Source organism: Lampetra planeri, chromosome 2 (genome assembly GCF_965212315.1).
Source record: "Lampetra planeri chromosome 2, kcLamPlan1.2.h2, whole genome shotgun sequence".
Classification (NCBI taxonomy): Eukaryota; Metazoa; Chordata; class Hyperoartia; order Petromyzontiformes; family Petromyzontidae; genus Lampetra; species Lampetra planeri.
Genome location: NC_136108.1, coordinates 33,001,143 through 33,019,785, shown reverse-complemented (window position 1 = coordinate 33,019,785; position 18,643 = coordinate 33,001,143). Strand labels below are relative to the sequence as shown.

At 48.1% G+C, this 18,643-nt stretch overlaps 1 protein-coding gene across 5 annotated transcripts; it reads left to right on the top strand.

Annotated features, from left to right (window-relative positions):
* Positions 1–721: 721 nt before the first annotated feature.
* Positions 722–16,774, top strand: LOC144732141 (extracellular signal-regulated kinase 2-like). Of its 5 annotated transcripts, none has more exons than XM_078613469.1 (14): positions 722–1,522; positions 3,682–3,780; positions 3,915–3,944; positions 4,048–4,138; positions 4,338–4,468; positions 4,851–5,014; positions 5,839–5,978; positions 6,085–6,139; positions 6,375–6,509; positions 8,544–8,649; positions 9,891–10,470; positions 11,250–11,383; positions 11,961–12,125; positions 15,152–16,774. In XM_078613469.1, the coding sequence occupies exons 1-14, from the start codon at positions 1,457–1,459 to the stop codon at positions 15,332–15,334; spliced, it is 2,079 nt and encodes a 692-aa protein (XP_078469595.1). In that variant the 5' UTR covers positions 722–1,456; the 3' UTR covers positions 15,335–16,774. The 5 variants fall into 5 exon arrangements, 3 of the variants coding, with proteins under 3 accessions (XP_078469595.1, XP_078469587.1, XP_078469612.1); XM_078613461.1 differs by having other exon boundaries at positions 15,146–16,774; XR_013588155.1 differs by having other exon boundaries at positions 723–1,522; positions 11,961–12,973; positions 15,152–15,235.
* Positions 16,775–18,643: the final 1,869 nt, after the last annotated feature.

The following is an 18,643-nucleotide window of genomic DNA, read 5'->3' as shown; positions in this document are numbered from 1 at the left end:
CTGCATCAAACCAAATTGCAGGATAAATTCATCCGACGTGCTGTCGCAGTTTTCCCCACTTCCAGCCGTAAGCATGCAGCGGTGGTCGGGGGTGGAGAGCGAGGCTTTGGTTAGGCGGGGGCCATGGTAAGAAAACAACAATAGGTTTAGTTTCATTCGTATATGTTTAAGTGATTTGTTTACCCTTCCAACACTTTGCACTCCTATTGTGTGTTTTTATTGTGTATTTGTTGTTGGAACGTTGGTGAACAACCCCCTACAAGGATATCTGTGGAAATAAAGCGCTTTATAGCTCATCGGATTCCTCCAGTTTTAATACATTTTATTCTGATTCTGGCGACAGGGCGTGGCTATCACTTCAATGGGCGGGGCTACCAACGCCGTGGGCGGGGCTACCAATGGAATGGGCGGGGCTACCAATGGAGTGGGCGGGGCTATCAATGGTGTAAGCGGGGCTACCAACGCCGTGGGCGGAGCTACCAATGGAGTGGGCGGGGCTATCAACGGAGTAGGCGGGGCTACCAATTAAGTGGGCGGGGCTACCAACGCCGTGGGTGGAGCTACCAATGGAGTGGGCGGAGCTGTCAAGGTAGTGGGCGGGGCAACTAATGACGCAGGCAGGCGGGGCTATAGTTTGAACCCCCCCGACCCCTTCCTCAACAACCGCCCCGAGCGCTCCCATTGGCTTAGGCCGTCTCCCAGGGCGACGCGGTGTAAACACACGCCGCCCCGCCCCCCCCACAATGCCGCGCGCCGCCCTTGCGTCTGCCTCGCTCTCCTCGTCGGCTTCAACACAAAAAACAAGCAAATGGACTTTCTTAATTGGGCGATGAATTAAAAACAAAAGTCAGTCGCGTCGCTCCGATTTCCCAGTTGACTACTGCTAACCGCGGCGAACGCAAGGCAGGAAGAAGTAGGAGGAGGGGGGGCTGAAGTCGGTGAGGCGAAGTTGGCCTGGGAAGGCGAGTTAGCCTGCGTTTCCGTGTCGACTGCTGACACCACCACCCTCCTTGCGTTAGCCACATTAGCCACGGGTAATTACGCGAGCCGCATTAATCACTCGAGCTGCATTGCGTTAATTAGCTGCATTGCCGTCATCTACGCGAACGGCGTCGGTTACATTACAGCAATTGCATTCGCTTGCATCGAAAGCATCACGTACAGCATCGCCTACGTTAAAGTAGCTAGGTTGATGTAGCTACATCAACGTTACCTTCGCTACTTAAAGGTAACGCCACCGATAGCACAGCTGTATAGAGTAACGCGTAACCTGACGGGATACCTGACGAAAGTAACGAGTGCTGTAACATGTAATCTGACGGGTAAATGCGAACAGTAATCTCAACAGGTAATCCGACGGTCGTGGTGCCTGTAAGGGCGCCTTGTGCTCGTCTCTAAGGGGGTGGTGGTAAGTGCTGTTAGTCGCATCGCTTGACAACGGCATCTCGATACAACCATGAACACCGACATCGACTCGCACATCCTTGTGAAGTACGACATCAAGAAGCGGCTCGGCAAAGGGGTGAGTACGGGGGTTGGGGTTGGGGTTGGCAGACACAAGGGGTTTGGGGACCCAAGGAGCCAGCAGTAGCTGCCTTCTTTGGCGTGGTCGGTGGGGCAGTTGATTAGCGACGTTTCTGCGTTCACGTGGGGGGCGTCGGTGAGTGACATGGGTGGAAAAAAACCCGATTTTTCCAGCGGCAGGCATCGGGTGTTTTCTTTAATACAATTAACCCCGATTTCGTGGAATTAAAACCTGGTTTAATGAATACGAAACTCTGATCCACAAGGCTTAGGCTGCTTCCTCGTCGGTGCTGCTATCGTACTCTGGGCCATCGGGCACGGGGTAGTCGTAGAATGCGGGCAGGTTGGTCTTGATGAACACGAGCTTCTCCACAATCGTGGGCGCCAGTGAGTTCCTTAGCTTGGAATGGACGAAGCCCATCGTTGAGAAGTTGGCGAAGTGCGGTTCTGCAATTAGAACCAATTAAACCGGATTTCTCCCAATCTCAGATGATCGGGTTTAATATAAAAATACAATTAAACCCGATTGTAAAAAACCCGACTGTGCCACCCTTGGTGAGTGAGCGAGCCAGTTGGACGACTCCAGGTGAAGCCACATTGTGACTATTGTGAAACGTTGCCAGTGAATGGTCGAAGCGAGCAGTGGTGTTTTGCTCTGCGGTCATCGTGTTTGAGATTCGTGACCCGCACACGGTACTTGTGGCCTATTCGTAATTTGTCCAGTTGTGTAGGAGGCAGACGCATCTGCCATGGCTTTGACTAGACCAAGATCGAGGCCCAAAAGTGGCAGCCAGGGACTAGGGAGGGGGGAGGATCACAGGATGGTGTCCAGTGGAACCAGAGGCTAGGACCGGGGCCAAGAGTGGAGACCGTGGACTTGCGAGTGATGATCTGGGACTAAGAATTGGACCCGAGATCAGTGCTGGAGATGTCCTATCTCAAAGACAGACTGAGAAAGGATCAGGGACTGGGAGAAATATACCAGGAACTAGAACCATTTTATGTTCACTCAAACACATTGTTTATAATTGATACCCAACCACGCCAGTGGTGGTCCAACAATTTGAGATGTCCATTTCGAAGAATTTAATGTGGGTATAAATTTGTGTACCCACAAAGATGCGTTTTATTTGAGTACAATGGCAACCAATTCGGACTATATTTTTGTTCTAGTGTGTCCACTTTTGTTCATAAAGGGAGAAATGCTCATACGGTGGCGTTGAACGTATTTTAATTAATTTACTTTTTCATACTAGTGGGATTGGTAATGGTGCATTCTCTTTCGTTTACTCGTAAAGTCACAAGAGTCATTCCGCAAGACAGTTTCTGAAGCCACAATACTGTATATATATGACTAGCTTATTTGCCCGTCCTAGAACGGAAGCTGTAATGTTTACGAATAAATTTAGCAGAGTAGAATTGTATCTTGCGTAAATTTAATGGCAGTGATTCTTGCACAAAACTACGTCATAAAAACACCTCATTTCATTTCACTGTAGCACTGTATATAACTGACCTTCAATTTGTTCAAATTCACAGCTCTGATATTCTCTTCTGCTTTCGGTCGTGGGATTGAAATTAATTGGAAATCGATACAATATCTGGAAAATCACCGATAAATTAATATTTTACCATAATGTAGAAGCATAAATTAGACTTACCTTTTGTTTTAAGTGCTGAATAAATAAAGACACCAAATCCACTTTGTTGCTGCGTATAATTATTTATTAGATTCACTTTCAATAAAGACACGTCAAACTTGAAACGAATAAACAAAAAATTCTGCGCGAGTGTAAAAATCCACCCGCTCATGAATATTAATGACGGGGGGTGCGGCATGTGGAGTGACGTCACGCGCGTTACACACAAACAGACATTCTTGGCTCATTATCGTAGTAATTAACTTCATAATTATACCTCATGCATTTTTGGGATGATGTTGACGTTTTTTTTACCGAGGTTGACTCATTTAGTTATAAGGTACCCCACCCAAAACAGTTGGGAGGATTCTCACGCGTGGCAGAAGTTTGCCTTCTTTGAATGACGATAATTAGCGCCAACTTGAGGACTAATGATAGTTTATATGTATGTTGAACTTCTTTCGCACCGTACATAGCCAACTGTGGTAATCGGAGGTGCGTTTGGTGATGTATGCAGGCCTATGGGATCGTGTGGAAAGGGGTGGATCGGAAGAATGGCGACGTGGTCGCAATAAAAAAAATATTTGATGCCTTCAGAAACCAAACAGACGCCCAGGTATGTGCCAAAAAAAATAGCAAAACCCATTCTCGACATGATATCAAGCTGTGATTCAATGGAAAAAAGCCCTCAACAGATGACGTTTGTGATAACCAATGTTTACATTGTTTTGTATCTTTTTCTTATAACAGAGGACATTCAGAGAAATCATTTTCCTCCAGGTATGTTAACAGCGTACCATTTTCATTTCAGACATTTTGCAAATCATCTACTTTGTCTGGATTTTTAGGCCCAATTATAAAATATTTCTGTTAATTTCGACAGGAATTTGGCGATCACCCCAACATCATTAACCTGCGCAATGTGCTTCGTGCTGATAATGACAAAGACATCTACCTGGTGTTTGACTTTATGGGTGAGTGGTCAAATTTACAACGCACACATTTTAAGTAAAAATGTAATCATCTTCTTGACTACTACGTAGGTTTTCAAAGTTGTCCTGCATAGTTCTGACATTCCGAACAACACGCTGTACAGCCCAAAAACGTATCAGAGAGCTAACCTGGTGAACGGTTGCAATGTGCAACGTCTAACACCCACTCTGTGTGGCACAGACACGGACCTCCACGCGGTGATTCGAAAGGGGAACATTCTGAAGGACGTGCATAAAGCCTACATCACGTACCAGCTGCTCAAGGCCACCAAGTACATCCACTCGGGCAACGTCATCCATCGCGACCAGAAGGCAGGCCCTCTCTTGCCACTTGTCGGGGCTCCGCTAGCCGACAGGAATAACAAGCGTGGTTAGGACCAGTAGAGTGATTTTTGATTTAAAATGATAATGAATACAATAATAGTTTACAGCTGCTTGTCAAGCCACACTGTGTTGGGAATTGAGGTTTGTTTCACCTGGTCAGTTAGCCATTCTGCTCAAAGATTTGCCTCCCCCCCCCCCAAACATTCATTATACAACGTAATTTACCACGATCTTAAACAACTCAGCGACTCGTTAAGACTTTGCCACATGATAGGCATTCCCAGATTAAGTTCATTAGCTGCAGCCTCTCCATTGCGCTATGGCGGGAGACTGACTATTAAAAACGCGTGCGCTTGGTGTGTGCGCGCAGCCGTCGAACGTATTGCTGGACGGCGAGTGCTTTGTGAAGCTCTGCGACTTTGGGCTGGCGCGCTCGCTGAAGCAGATCCGCGACGAGCCAGGTGACCCGGCGCTCACCGAGTATGTGGCCACCCGCTGGTACCGCGCTCCCGAGATCCTGCTTGCGTCGCCCAGGCGAGTTGGTGCTGCTACTCCCCGTTAATCGAAGTTGTCTTGTGGTTGTTGTTGTTTGACTTGCATCCCACTGGGATTTTTGCACAGCGTTGGTGTATGGTGTTTTTTCTGCAATATTTTGCTGTCTTTTCTTGGATTTTATGTTTGCACTTAGTCACATATTCACTTTAAGATGTTTTCTTGTTCATGTTTTTTTGTTGTTGTTGCGGTTGCACCCGATTCAAGAGCCGAATGGCTCACAGGGCTATACCTAATAATTGAACTTGCATTAATATCAGGCGAGGGTAAAACCGGAATCACGTGTAGTTGCGGATATACATGGATATCCGGTTGAGTGATGGGTCAGGAGTGTGATTTTCTTCTAAATTTGCTGTGTACCCCTGTACCTGTGTTGCATTGAGAGGGGAGGTGGTGCAGCACTTGACGAACCCAGTGACATGTGTTCGATTTCCGGCCACACCAGCCACCTGGGTTGCTGTAGCAGCCTTAATACGTGCTGACTAACAGCACTTTTCCTTTTAGCTTCTTAAAGGCTATATGGGGGATCTTTCTCTTCGTGGTGGTCCACTGGTTTGTGCACTGCTCTAGGAACCCATCAACCTGGCCTCATTCCCCATACAATTATAATATCAATGTCAAGAAATATCTGAACAAGTCGTGTACCTCTGCTCTATTAACTCTACTTGAAATGAGTACTTGGTGTGGTGCGTTAACGTTAGCACCAAAGAGATGAAGGCATTGATTGTGTCGGTCTTCGACACTAGCGAACAGAATTTGTGCCAAACGGTCTTCCACTAGGCTGACCGGGGTATCTTTGTGTGCAGGTACACCAAAGGAGTGGACATGTGGAGTGTCGGCTGCATTGTTGGTGAAATGCTGCTGGGGAAAGCCATCTTCCCAGGCACCTCCACCCTCAACCAGATCGAAAGAATCATGAGCGTCATCCCACAGCCAAGCAAGGAGGGTGAGGGCACGCGCACCGTCTGCTGCAGACAGAGCAAACTGCTACACACACACACATAAAGGGTCATCATTTAATATTTAAACAACATGTTGATCATGTGTTGCAGATGTTCTGGCCATCAAATCAGAATACGGTGGGTCTGTGCTGGAAAAGATGGGGAGGTAAGGTTTTATTTTGCTAACTGCATAGGTCGTAAAGTTATTGCCTTTTCACATTTAAAAAATAAACCTGTTTGTGCCAAGATAGTTTTGGCATTTCATTGAAGTTTCTGCTCACTTGTCCCGCCGGGTGCACACGATCGACACCCTCCAATTTACGTGTACGGACCCGAAAAGGGCAGAAGTGAAATGTTGCACGAGCGGCATTCCTTGACTCGTGTGTGCGCGGTGCGAGCAGGCAGCGGCAGTCGCTGGAGTCTCTGCTCCCGAACGCGCCCCCCAACGCTCTCGACCTGCTCAAGCGCCTGTTGGTCTTCAACCCCGAGAAGCGCCTCACGGCCGAGGAGGCTCTGGGCCACCCCTACGTAGCCCAGTGAGTCCCCTGTTCGTTGGAGGCCAAATAAGGTTTTGGGTTCGTGTGATTTACCCTACAATTTTGGATGCAATTGTCCTGCAATTGCTTGCCCATGCCACTGTTGGAGGAAAGGCCTCCGCTTGAGGCAGCTCTGTAGAGACCCTGTGGGGGGTATTTGGCCTACTCTTCCACACTGGCCTGATATCTTGGAAGAGGTGGGAGTACCCATGTACATTACCCCACCATACGTCACCCGCTTATTGACTAATTGTGGTGCTGTCACCATTTATACTGCTGGGTGGACCGAACTGGGGGGGATTTGAGAAATTTGCTCCATTGTTTCAACCACTTTGCCAGTTGATTGAGCTGGCGACCTCTGGAATGTAACTATGAATTACCCATGACAGTGAAATGGAATGCGTGTAATTCAAAATTAATTCTTGCTTACGATGCCCAGGAGACAGACCAGAGCGCTGGGTGTAACAATTTGCCCACCTCATGATTCAATGAATTGTCACGATTCACGGTTGCAATTTAATTATATTATTTGTTTCACGCTGTCGCGAATGTAGAGGCCTCTAGTGGCCAATGGGTTAATGTGAACCCATTATAATACATACGAATAAAACATTTTGATCCTTATATACGTGATTTGATGAACGCAAAGCGGGGTAGGTGAGGTGGGAGGAGATATGGTGGAATGAGATATGAGGACACTGTATGTGACTTGAGAAAAAAGATCTGAGTAACCGAGCCCATGCAATTATGAGGCTTGGGCTCAGAAAGACCAAAATTGTGAATTTCATAATCATTACATATTGATGATGGCAGCATTGCACCAATACTGTTCATCAACACATTCTCGCGCGCAGATCTGGGGCTCGCCCTTCAACCAGAGCTGGCCAAAAGCAGGAGATACTTGTTTGTCTGGTTTTCGTATGTATTTTTCATTACAAGATTTAAACAATCATAACCCCTGTTAAACATGAAAGGGGTTCGAAAAAAAAAACAGTAATCGTCATACTCATATTGGTTGAGAAAAAAAAGGTTTGCTGGCTTCCTTGGGTGCAAGTGTGCATGTGTGATAACGTCATCTACATCCCACAGCAATGACGATGAGCGAGCTCTATAGGCCACCCTTAAATTAATGACGTTCATTTCGCCCCAGGTGACAGCGTTAGTTGTGTTCAATTTGACACAAAAACACATAGCGGGGGCTGGCCACCACAAAAAGGCGACCGTCTCCCACCAAAGTCAAGTCCTGATCCCCTTCTAGGATCACGCCATCACTATCCTAGAATTTTACCCAGATCCAGAAGAACGCTGGCGAACAGTGGCACAACGCAGACGTCCGGAATAAATGCCTAGATTTGAGACTGAAAGAACGCACCTCCTGACTTTGATATTCCTACAAGACACTAGCTTCCCATCATCTGCATTAGAACATCAACAAGCCGATGTGCACATCTTTACAAAGGAAACATTGAAGGTAAGCCACAGTGTGATTGTGGCCATGCAATCCAAACGATAGTAAAACCGCTGTAGCCTGTGCTCCTTAAAGTTCAAGTTCATTTATTAGGTATAGCCCTGTGAGCCATTTGGCTCTTGAATCGGGTGCAACCGCAACAAACAAAAAACATGAACAAGAAAACATCTTAAAGTGACTATGTGACTAAGTGCAAACAGAAAATCCAAGTAAAGACAGCAAATTATTGCAGAAAAAGCACCGTACACCAACGCTGTGTGCAAAAATCCCAGTGGGATGCAAGTCAAACAACAACAACTACAAGACAACTTAGATTAAGGCCATCAGTCTAACTCCGTACTACAACAAACAAACATGGCCAAACCAAAAAACAGAGGCGGAAGAGCAAAACTACACGAACGCTGGACTGCAGCCCTCTTGTAGTGTCTTACAGAGCTCGACATTAGCACCTAGCCCGTGAACGGAATAGCCCAACCTTGAGAACAACACCACGTTTACATGTTCGTCTTAACGGGGTTGTTTCCATAGTCCTGCCGTAATCCATATTGTGTTGGCTGCTACCACAGGTTCCACAACCCGCAAACGGAGCTAGCGGTAGACTATGACGTGGTGCCACCCGTGGACGACGACACGCGGCTCTCCGTGGCCGAGTATCGCAACAAACTTTACGAGGTGGGGAGCGGTCGCGAGGTGGCCGGTGGCTGCTGGTGAAACGGTGCAAGGGCAGTTGACTGACCGTCCTCGTGGCTTGATGAAATTGTCTTTATTCAGGGTCATGAATTCATTAAAAAATATATATCAATTGTGGTGCACACTGTTGCATCTGGCTACAGGAGTAATGTGAATAATGATGATTTCGATTTAAAGCTTTCGTGACTGCAGGGATTCATCTTCTTGGTTCTTTCGGTAAAGTCACGTAGAAGGGAAATAATAAAATAATAAATAATAAAAATAAAACATAATAAAATACAATTCTCACGACGTGTCGGAAAGACGCTGACCTGTTCTTCACCTGAGGACGGCTGCTTGCGTTGTGGCCGAAACGTCGTGAGAATTGTGTTTTATTATGTTTTATTTTTATTATTTCCCTTCTACGTGACTTTACCGAAAGAACCAAGAAGATAATGATTATTTGTTTTTTCATATAGTGCCCTCCTATACACGCCAGGCCGTCCCAGAGCGCTTGACATGACAACTCAACACATTTGAAAGGGCACCCGCAATGGCAGCTGTCCCTTTGGGCACAGGTTGACTCAGCACCTGAGTCAACTTGCAATCGGGAATTTGTCTGATAATAGCGGGCGACGATTCCTGCGATGTATAATCCCAATAGAGCAATTCAAATTGAGATTAAAATTTCCTAGAACGATCTGCATACAAGGTATACCAAAATATAATGATCGATTCTCACACACAATTCTATGAAATTGTCATGTGCCTAAGAATAGATTTAAATGATGAGATGACAGTGTCAAATGCCTACTGATGAAGACAGTGATAGAAAGAGAGGAGTTGTTCATGCCTATCATTAAAGCAATATTTCCAGGTTGGAGATTACATTACCATTAGTGCGAAACTATGCATTGTATTCATATAAGCAGTCATGTTGTGATTACAGCACACTGCATGACCAACCTTTCAACCACAGAGTTCGATTCACAGCCATATCTGAACCGATCCTGTACCTCGTGTGTTTTTATAAACATCAGCGTTGTGGTGACAATGGCGACACGGCACATTGCTGGCCATATCAACCCCCTATTGTGCTGTGCCGACTTTGATAGGTGCTTGCTAACAGCACTTGCCTCGCTAGTCTATATAACTAAGGGGCGTGTGGGCGGGGTTCTTTGTCTTCATGTTCATATGCTGCCAGACCACACGTCAATTCCTCAACACGTTTGCTCTGTACCTAGTTGATCCTGGAGAGGAAGATGGATGTGCGTAAACATCGCAAGGAGAGTGGCCGGAGCGCACATGGCAAGCCGCAGCGTTCCTTCGACAGCGAGTCGGGGGAGCGGGACCTAGCGCAGCGTTCCCAGCCCGCGGCCGGTAAACCTTCTACTCCCTCCCAGCATGCCGCGCACAGGCATCCGACCAACCCCACCGAGGCGTTGGAACCTCAAACCAACGCCCAACAGGAGGAGCTCCAACCTGCAGCTTCCCAGCGTGCGCTGGGGCAACCCGCAGCTTCGCAGGATGCACAGAAGCAGCAACACGTTACTTTCCACGATGCGCAGAAGCCACCGGTAGCTTCCCAGGACGCACAGAAGCAGCAACACGCTGCTTTCCACGATGCGCAGAAGCAACCGGCAGCTTCCCAGGATGACCAGAAGCAACCGGCAGCTTCCCAGGATGCACAGAAGCAGCATGCGGCCGTGGGTCACCAGGTGTCGTCACGCGGTGCCCCTGGGCTGGGGGTCTCTGGCGGTGTCCCTCTGGCAAGCCCCAAGGGGAAGGCATCAGTGAACCCCATCACTCATGGCACGGATCAGGGTGAGGCCGCCACCACGTCTGGACTTCCGTCTGCTCCGTTTCGGTCTCAGATATTAATGATACGTGAAGACACTGTGTCGCGTTGAATGGGCCAGAGGTATGCGTTGTTGTGTTTTATGTGTACACAGGATGATCCATTTCTAGATACCACACCAATTTTTAATGACCCTCTTACCATCTTCTAAACAGGTGACAGAATACCGGGAAGCAGTGGCTCTTATTAGAGGAGAGAGTTCAAATGTGCAACAATTGTATTGAAATTGGTCAGGGACATTTGTTTTTTACATCACAATTCTTGAGCACAAACCCAAAAGGCCAGAAATCCAAGCTGCTAGCAACAAACAGCACTATTAAATGTGTAATAGATAAGCGTTAGTAGGTTTATTAAATTGAACAAGATTATAGAGAACTTGGCAAAATAGACGATGTTAGAGAGGGAATTTAAGCAGTGCATTGGAAGAAAAAGAAAAAATTGTAATTTGATCTGCAGTGTTGTGAATGAACAGTGTGGATGAGCCTTCAACATTGGTGGGAGAATCAATGAGTGAAGTTCACGGGAACAGTAACCATGGTAGCAGTGATAGAAGAATGATATGGAGGTGACTGATCACCAGTGAGCGGGGGTGGCTTTGAAACAAATGTTGTTTTCTCTCAAATTTTTCCCTATTATTTTCATGCGGTATCTGTACATCGATACTATGGGTGTACGTATAAACACAATTTCTTCGCCTGCATCTCACATGTTTAAGAAACCGTCTTTTCTCCTTTTTTGTTTTTAGACGTGGAACACAACGCAGCTCACAAGGTTCCCCAGAACGCCCATCCCATTGGCGAAGAACACGGCAAAGCGGGCCGACCGGCCAATCAGGGACCGGCGGTTCGGCAAACTACAAACCCACAGTCGGCAAATTATGTGAGCGCATCCCAGACACCCGTAACTGCAGCGCTATCAGCAGCAGCAGAACGCATAACCAACATTATAGCCACACGCGCGATTAATTTGCCTTTTAACCGAGTCACCCGGTATGCGCCTAAGCTTGTGAGACCTTGACAGATGAGCAGAATTTGAGCCTGCATGGGTGACCGTGATTGCATGACCAGGTGTTATAGGCTCCAGACCGTCATGCATGATCAGGTGTTATAGGCTCCAGACAGTGGGACTGTGTGGTGGACAGCAGAAGGCAGTGTGGCAAAATCAGTTGCACTGTACTTCTATGCTCCCGCATCTATGCTTCCTGCATTTACCATCCTGCACTGACCAGCGTGAAGCGTAGTCAAATAACTCCCACGACCCCGCACGGCATGGGGAGTAAATGACTCCTAATCTCCTATCATTGAATACTTTTATACAACGTACTGTGATCTTTGCGGGCACCTTTCTTCGCGCTTCTGTAGTGCCCAAGAGCTTTCTCGGCGTTTTTTGCGCGTCCGGCACCTCTCTCACAGAGCGGCGGGGCTGGCGGTCCCGTTCCCGTGCGCGTTCTACGCAGGTAGCGCCGCTGGCCGCGAAGGAGGAACGAGGGGCCAAGTCGGCGCCCGCGTGCCGTGAGAAGAGCCTGGCGCAGCAGCACCGTGCCAACGCCGGGAACCGCATGCTGATGCGCGAGGAGGCGCGCGAGCTGGACCTAGGAATGTCGGTCAGCGGCGCGCCCCTCGTGAGTCTCTTCCCTCACGTGAGGCCGGCCGACCCGCGTGCATAAGTGCGTGCTCGTGTCTCAGTCTCAATCTGCCCCACGTGGAGACGACACTTTAGCCACCCTCATCGCCACTCGCGAGTAAATGTTCATCGTATGACGAACCGATACGTTCATTTATCTCCCCGATGCGTTTTCCGGTCGTACCCCGTGTTGTTCAGCATTTCACATGCTAAAAGCTTCATGAACTTAACATTAAACCCGAAAAAAACACAGCTCTACAGCACAAGTTGCTAAAATCCAGGCAGCATTGTAGTTTTCAATTCTCAAAGCTGAAATTTAGCAAAATTAAATAAACTATATTTAACGTGATGGGATTTTTGTGCAGTCACTTGTGATTGGGTTGAAAACCATCAACTGACTTGAGAAGCCAGTTTTTTGACAGGCGGCTGCCCGAATTCAAAATTCAAACCCAGGATTTCAATGTTGTTCACTAAGTGTGCTATCTGGCCACCTCTGATTAATATTGATTCTTAACATCGCAATACTTATGTAATGTGTGTCTGACGAGGCACACACTGGGATAGGAGTTACCACACTTTATTCACGTAACAGTAACAGCTACAACAAGGCTATTCTACACCTCAACGAGAGAGAGGGAGGATTCTTCGTGCCCGGAGCCTCAACACTCTCGGCTCCCGCTTCCACCAGTGTGACCATCCACCATCCGAGCTCCACACTCACTGTCCCACACTGTCCCAAGGCCCCGCCTCTTCCCTTTCTCTGCCACGTCACTTCCCCTGACTCTCCCGATGGCACCCGAGCCAACGTGACAGGCCCCTCGAGTCCCCATCGGCAGGCAAGTGCAGGTAAGGGAGCGCGTCTCCTCGCAATAGTCACACCCCAGGGACGTCATTTACGGCCCTACACTTGCATTGAATCGCGTGTAGAGAGAGTGCATCATCCCATATCGGAGAAGAGATCACAGAAAAGATATCACTTCCATTTAAGTGACCTCTTATCCACACTAGGGGGTATTTATACTCTTCCACACAACCATAGAAATATTCATCGCATGGCAGTCAAACCAATATTTACATTTTCCGAATAGGTATTTGGCCAACTCAAGTGAGAAACCAGATGTAATCACAAAAATGTTGGTGCAGTGATTGGCAACCGGTCTGGGATCATGAACTCGCTTATACTCGAGAACCCGCTTTTAACCGGGGGCAGCTTACTCGATTCAAACTGGGGACCTGCGCTTGTAGAATTGCTGGCCGGGTGGAGACGCTGGCCAGGACCACCGCGTGTGGTTTGGGCAAGCGGCCCCGTGTTCTTCTGACACACGCACGTGGAAAGGAGTGCCGGCGCACGTTAGAGGGCAGGCGCGGTGCGCCGTGTGCCACGTCATAAAAATGTAGTCACCGTCACATTCTCCACCCCTCAACCCTGCGCCAACCGCCCCCACCCCTCCCCATCGCAACCGCCCCTGGCCTGCACGGTTTCGCGAGTGTTTTGGTCACATGCTTATTTTTAACACCGGGTGAAACAAGAACGATGCAATAATGCATGACGCGTGGCCCACACCCACCGACAATTATGCGGTGGCATCTTTCCTATGCGGCACGGTAACGCAACTCTGTTACGCAGGCACGCTCAAGGGCATCCCATGCCTTTGTTCTGTGTAGAAGGTGTATAGGTAAAGATGCGGCCCTGAAATGTCATGCTAACGCCATTGCAGGCGGAAGGCCCTTTCCGCCATGAAAAGGGAGGTCAAGGGAGCCTCATCTAGAGGGTATTTGGCCTAATCTACCGCACTGGCTGGTCATCTTGAAAGAAGCCGGGGTTTCCACACTTTACCGATCGAATGTGATTGTGGCAATTTTTTTTGCTGGGTGGACAGAGTCGTTTGGGGGTTGGGGGGGCCGCGGTAGGTTAAGAAACTTGGACCATTGTTTTCACTTCTGCAGTGCGCGAACACCACGGCGGCTCCCTTTCTACATGCGGGGAATTTTAATGCTCGTGCCGTTTCGTAACATTTAACATTTCAGTCTGGTTGTACGTACATGTCACAGCTGCCTTGTCAACCCACTGCTGGGTGGTGGCCGCCCCACAACGCATGTGGGCTGACGGGGGTTTTTATTTTTACTCTTCTTCACCACGCTGGTCAATGCCAGCTTGGTAAAGGTGGGGAGCGTAGAAGTACAGTAAGAATGTATTTTTTGCTGCAGTACCATCTCCTGCTCGCCGCCACGTAGTCCCCGCAGCAGCCTATAGCAACTGGATTGAGCGTTGTGGCGGCGGTTGCTGGAATCCGTGCAATAAACCGATTGGGAGATATTTCATAATCGAATTTCCGAGCACACCCTCACCCTCTCCACACTGACGCATGTTGATCATCTGATAAAGCCTGCTTCTGGGTGCATCCAAAGGACGGAGGCAAGGTGGTGTAGCCCGCTGCGATGCCGCTGGGGTTGCCACCCGTCTCGGTTTTTCCGGGATCGTCCTCGGTTTCAGGTAGATGCCATCCTGGGAAATCTTCAAGTCTTCCCGGGGCAGAAAAGTCTCGGTATTTTATCAGTTGTGCGATACACCAGTTATATGCACATCTATTTAAGGAAGCCTGGTCAGGTGACGCAGTCTTAAATTAAACTTATTTATCTAATTTACAAATTTTGTTGTCAGATTCGTTCTTCATTTTGAGCTGTAGCGATGATAATTGTCGCACTAAACGCTTGTGCACATGACAATTCATTTGTTTGGCTGTCGGGTGGTTGAGGCTTCAGAAGACAGATTTTGTCAGATCACTCTGTGGCCTTACCCACAAATGACTTGTACTGCATGTAGTTCTCCCTCCTTCCTCCATTGCAAGAATCCTCTTCTGATGATACGTCCTGCTTTTCCACACCTCCAGGTGGTAGCAATCCTACACGCTGCATGTCCAAACCCACTTTCAGACGTTTTGCTGTGATTATCGTTATCTCCCGTGTGCCCACCTGCCGGCTCTCATTCCGACTTTTCTCCCCGACCGCTCGTGGCAGAACCAGCGTGGACAGTCAGCGAGCCGGGACACTCGTGCCGCGGGAACGAGGTTCAGCCGGAAGGTGTTCGAAGGAGCCAAGAACGTGGGCGCAGCGGGGGACCCCAAGGCGGCCATGGGAAGCTACTCGCAGTCGTACGGCACCATCAACCAGAGCAGCCTGCAAAGCCTCAAGAACCTCAAAATATGATGGGGGGCGGTGGGGGGGCCTGGGGGGATTGTTACCACCAAGACGCAGCGGTAGCACAGTGGGTCCCCCCCAACTTTTGGAAAACAAAAAGTGTGGCCTCTATAAGGTGGCCAGTGGTCCTGATTTTCCCCAGGAATCGTCATCTTTTTGCGAGGTAACTGCTGTCCTGTGGAAATTAACAGGTTTTGTCAGCTGTGTAATAATACGCCACTCAAGACAATGCATTTACTCGTTCTCCTATCTGGGATATTTGTTCTTCTTCCTCACATGATGTTGTCCTAGTGTTTTTTTGTACCTCAGGAGGTAGCAAATCCTAGCGAAGAGTGGTCTGTGAAGGGGGAGCGAGAGAGGGCTTGTGCGGTCCATCGCAGTGCAGACTGCAACGTGCATCTACACACCCAGGGATCTCCTCCCCTGCGAGAAGGCTCGCAGCAATAGGTGTGTGTGCGTGTCAATGAAAGGGACATTTTTAACTATCTATATTATATATGCAAACTTTGTACTTTGTGGATTGGTTTACTGTGGTGCCTTATGTTATGCTCGAATCGTAAACGGCCTTTTTGTAAATATCTATCGCGTCAATGTTTGCGCAGCAACGTGCATGTAACCACACGTGTGAACGGCGGGGAGGTGGTGATCACTAAAGCATTAATGAGGGAAAGCGGTGAACATTTATCACTCCTCGGAGCACCAATGCGGCCTCACTAGGATGTGGCAGCTCGCAATCGTGACGGACCGCTTTCCCGGCAGTATAGCCACGGCGTTGTAACATGACCACGCGCGCTTGCCCCGTGCTTTCGTGCCTTATTCATTCAGCGCAGTGCTTGGCAACGCCGCTATTATTACCACCACCACGGCTGTCATAGTCACCGCTGTCGCCGTCGTAACCGTATCCACCCAAGCTGGTGTTTATTGCAATGCCATTTATTTTTTAAACTCTGCAACAGGTTCCGCTACAAATGTAAAGTTTTCTCGACGTGCGTCACATTTATAACGTGTAAATTGGCCCCGTTACATAACCACTGTAACTCGTGCACAATCAAAACATTTCTCTCGTTCCTTTTGAAAACGCACAGAGAGGGAGCGAGAGAGAGAATCTCACTACAGCTGCACTTTGCAACCTAATTATTTAATGGGTGTATGTATACTTGGTAAAACGAAAGTTTATGTTTTTAAAGGGTGATCATAACAAAGGGCTTTCCTAAATTCCCGCGAGCAAGTGTCACGTCTTTTGTAAATAAGCCGTGGCGCTCTTTTTCATTTTAGAGAGTTTGTGCGTTTTTTATTTGAGTGTGAAGTATTTGCCATTATTATTAATGAGATGCTGACGTTATGGATGCAAAATTATTTGGGTAAAGATGTGTTTTTCTTGTTGTCCGTTGTTTACAACCCTTTTTGTTCTGCAATAAAAAGCTCACCAGAGTACCTCCGTTAAAGTCACCCTCTGTGCTTCGCTCGAGTGTGCTGTAGTGGGCAGTGCTGTGCAGCTGCTGTGTTTGCAGACTCGGGGTTCGTACGCGTTCACGTTTCATCCGGCGGATGCGGTCGCAGCGACATAGTGTGCACGTGTGTATGTGCGTATGTTAAACTTATTTTGCACCTTAGATCTTTCGGTAAAGTCACGTAGAAGGGAAATAATAAAATAATAAAACAATAAAATACAATTCTCACGACGTTTCAGCCACAACGTAAGCAGTCGTCCTCAGGTGAAGAACAGGTCTGAGGACGGCTGCTTGCGTTGTGGCCGAAACGTCGTGAGAATTGTATTTTAGTATGTTTTATTTTTATTATTTTATTATTTCCCTTCTACGTGACTTTACCAAAAGAACCAAGAAGATGAATCCCTGCAGTCACGAAAGCTTTAAATCGAAATTTATTTTGCACCGTTCGTCGCCAACCATGCTAACCGGAGGTACGGGGAAAGGACAACAAACTAAACAAAAAAAATAAGTTTTAAAGAAGTTACTTTTTAATACACATTTTAAAAAGTGCATAGCTTCAGTGGCTTCCTAATATTGGAAGAACCAGTGTTCCAGACGTCCGCAGCAGCGCATGAGAAAGCAAGCGACGCGGTGACGTCTTTGCGTAATGTTTTGCAATCCGGAGGTTCGCGCGTTCAAATCGATCACCTGGTGCTGGAGTTGAAAATTAAGTTTCTTAAATCCCCCCACCCCCCTACCTCTTGTACAGCCAGCGGTGTAACTGGGCAATACCACATTTAGTCGATCGGCAGATCACGTGTCGTGGGGTACCGTGTTGGTCCCCCGTGACCTCTTCCAGAACGCCTCGTCAGCGTGGAAGGTTCGGCCAAATGCGTTCTGAGAGGGGTGGTCTTTCTGCTCCATCTCGTTGGAGGCCTCTTTTCGCCAGCAGTAACGCGGGCGAGTAATTGCAAGGCTGCGCATTTATGTTTAATTGTACTTTGCGCGTGAACACCCCCCCCTCTCCCCTTGCTTGGCACACCGCTGCGCCATCAGTGGTAGGCAGCTGTCGTGTCAACAATTATCTACCACCTTGGTACACATTGCAACTTGAAACTTTTTGTCATCACGCTTTGTGACCGCAATATGATCAGCGTGTCTCAATCCTCGCGGCACCCCCACGGGTATTCCTCAGATTGCGTGCTACAAAGCCCCGCACATCTCATTGGACGTGACCGTCCCTCCCTACAGTCAGCCAAACTTGTTCCTAACACAGTTGTATGATTAGTGGAAAAACCACGTAATGTTTTCTGGGAAAACAGAAATGCAATAAAGACAATTACAGTTTTCAAATTACATCAACCACCACACTGCGGGTCAAAACATTTATCCCTCTGCCTCTTCTCTTGCGCTGCACAACTTTGAAATGTTCCATCGCCCCCTTTCCCAAAATTCGTTGAAACTTTTGCTCAATTCCAATGAGCGTAAACACTTTTATCAATGACAACCTTCAACTTGGACCTTTGGGTGTGTGCTCAGCGACCGTGATTGAAACAACAATCTACCCCCACCTTCCCCACTTTTGGATTATCTTGAAGTTCTTCACCCTGGAATGCGACCCCCGACAGCCGTCCGAGATGCACCTTGCATCTTGGCCAAACATCCTGGCAAATATTTAAATGGCTCTGATTAGCGAATGGAATTTACTGCGCGGATGACTGGCGCGCTAACCGAATTCACGTTCAAAATTCGCGGACGTTCGCATCCTGCCCAACGACTCACTTGTAGGGAACATCGTGATAAACGGTCCGGGCCCGGGCCTGTATCAGCATCGCGGTCCCGCTTTGCTGACGAAGGGCGCGCGCTGATAACGCCAATTAGCACAGCG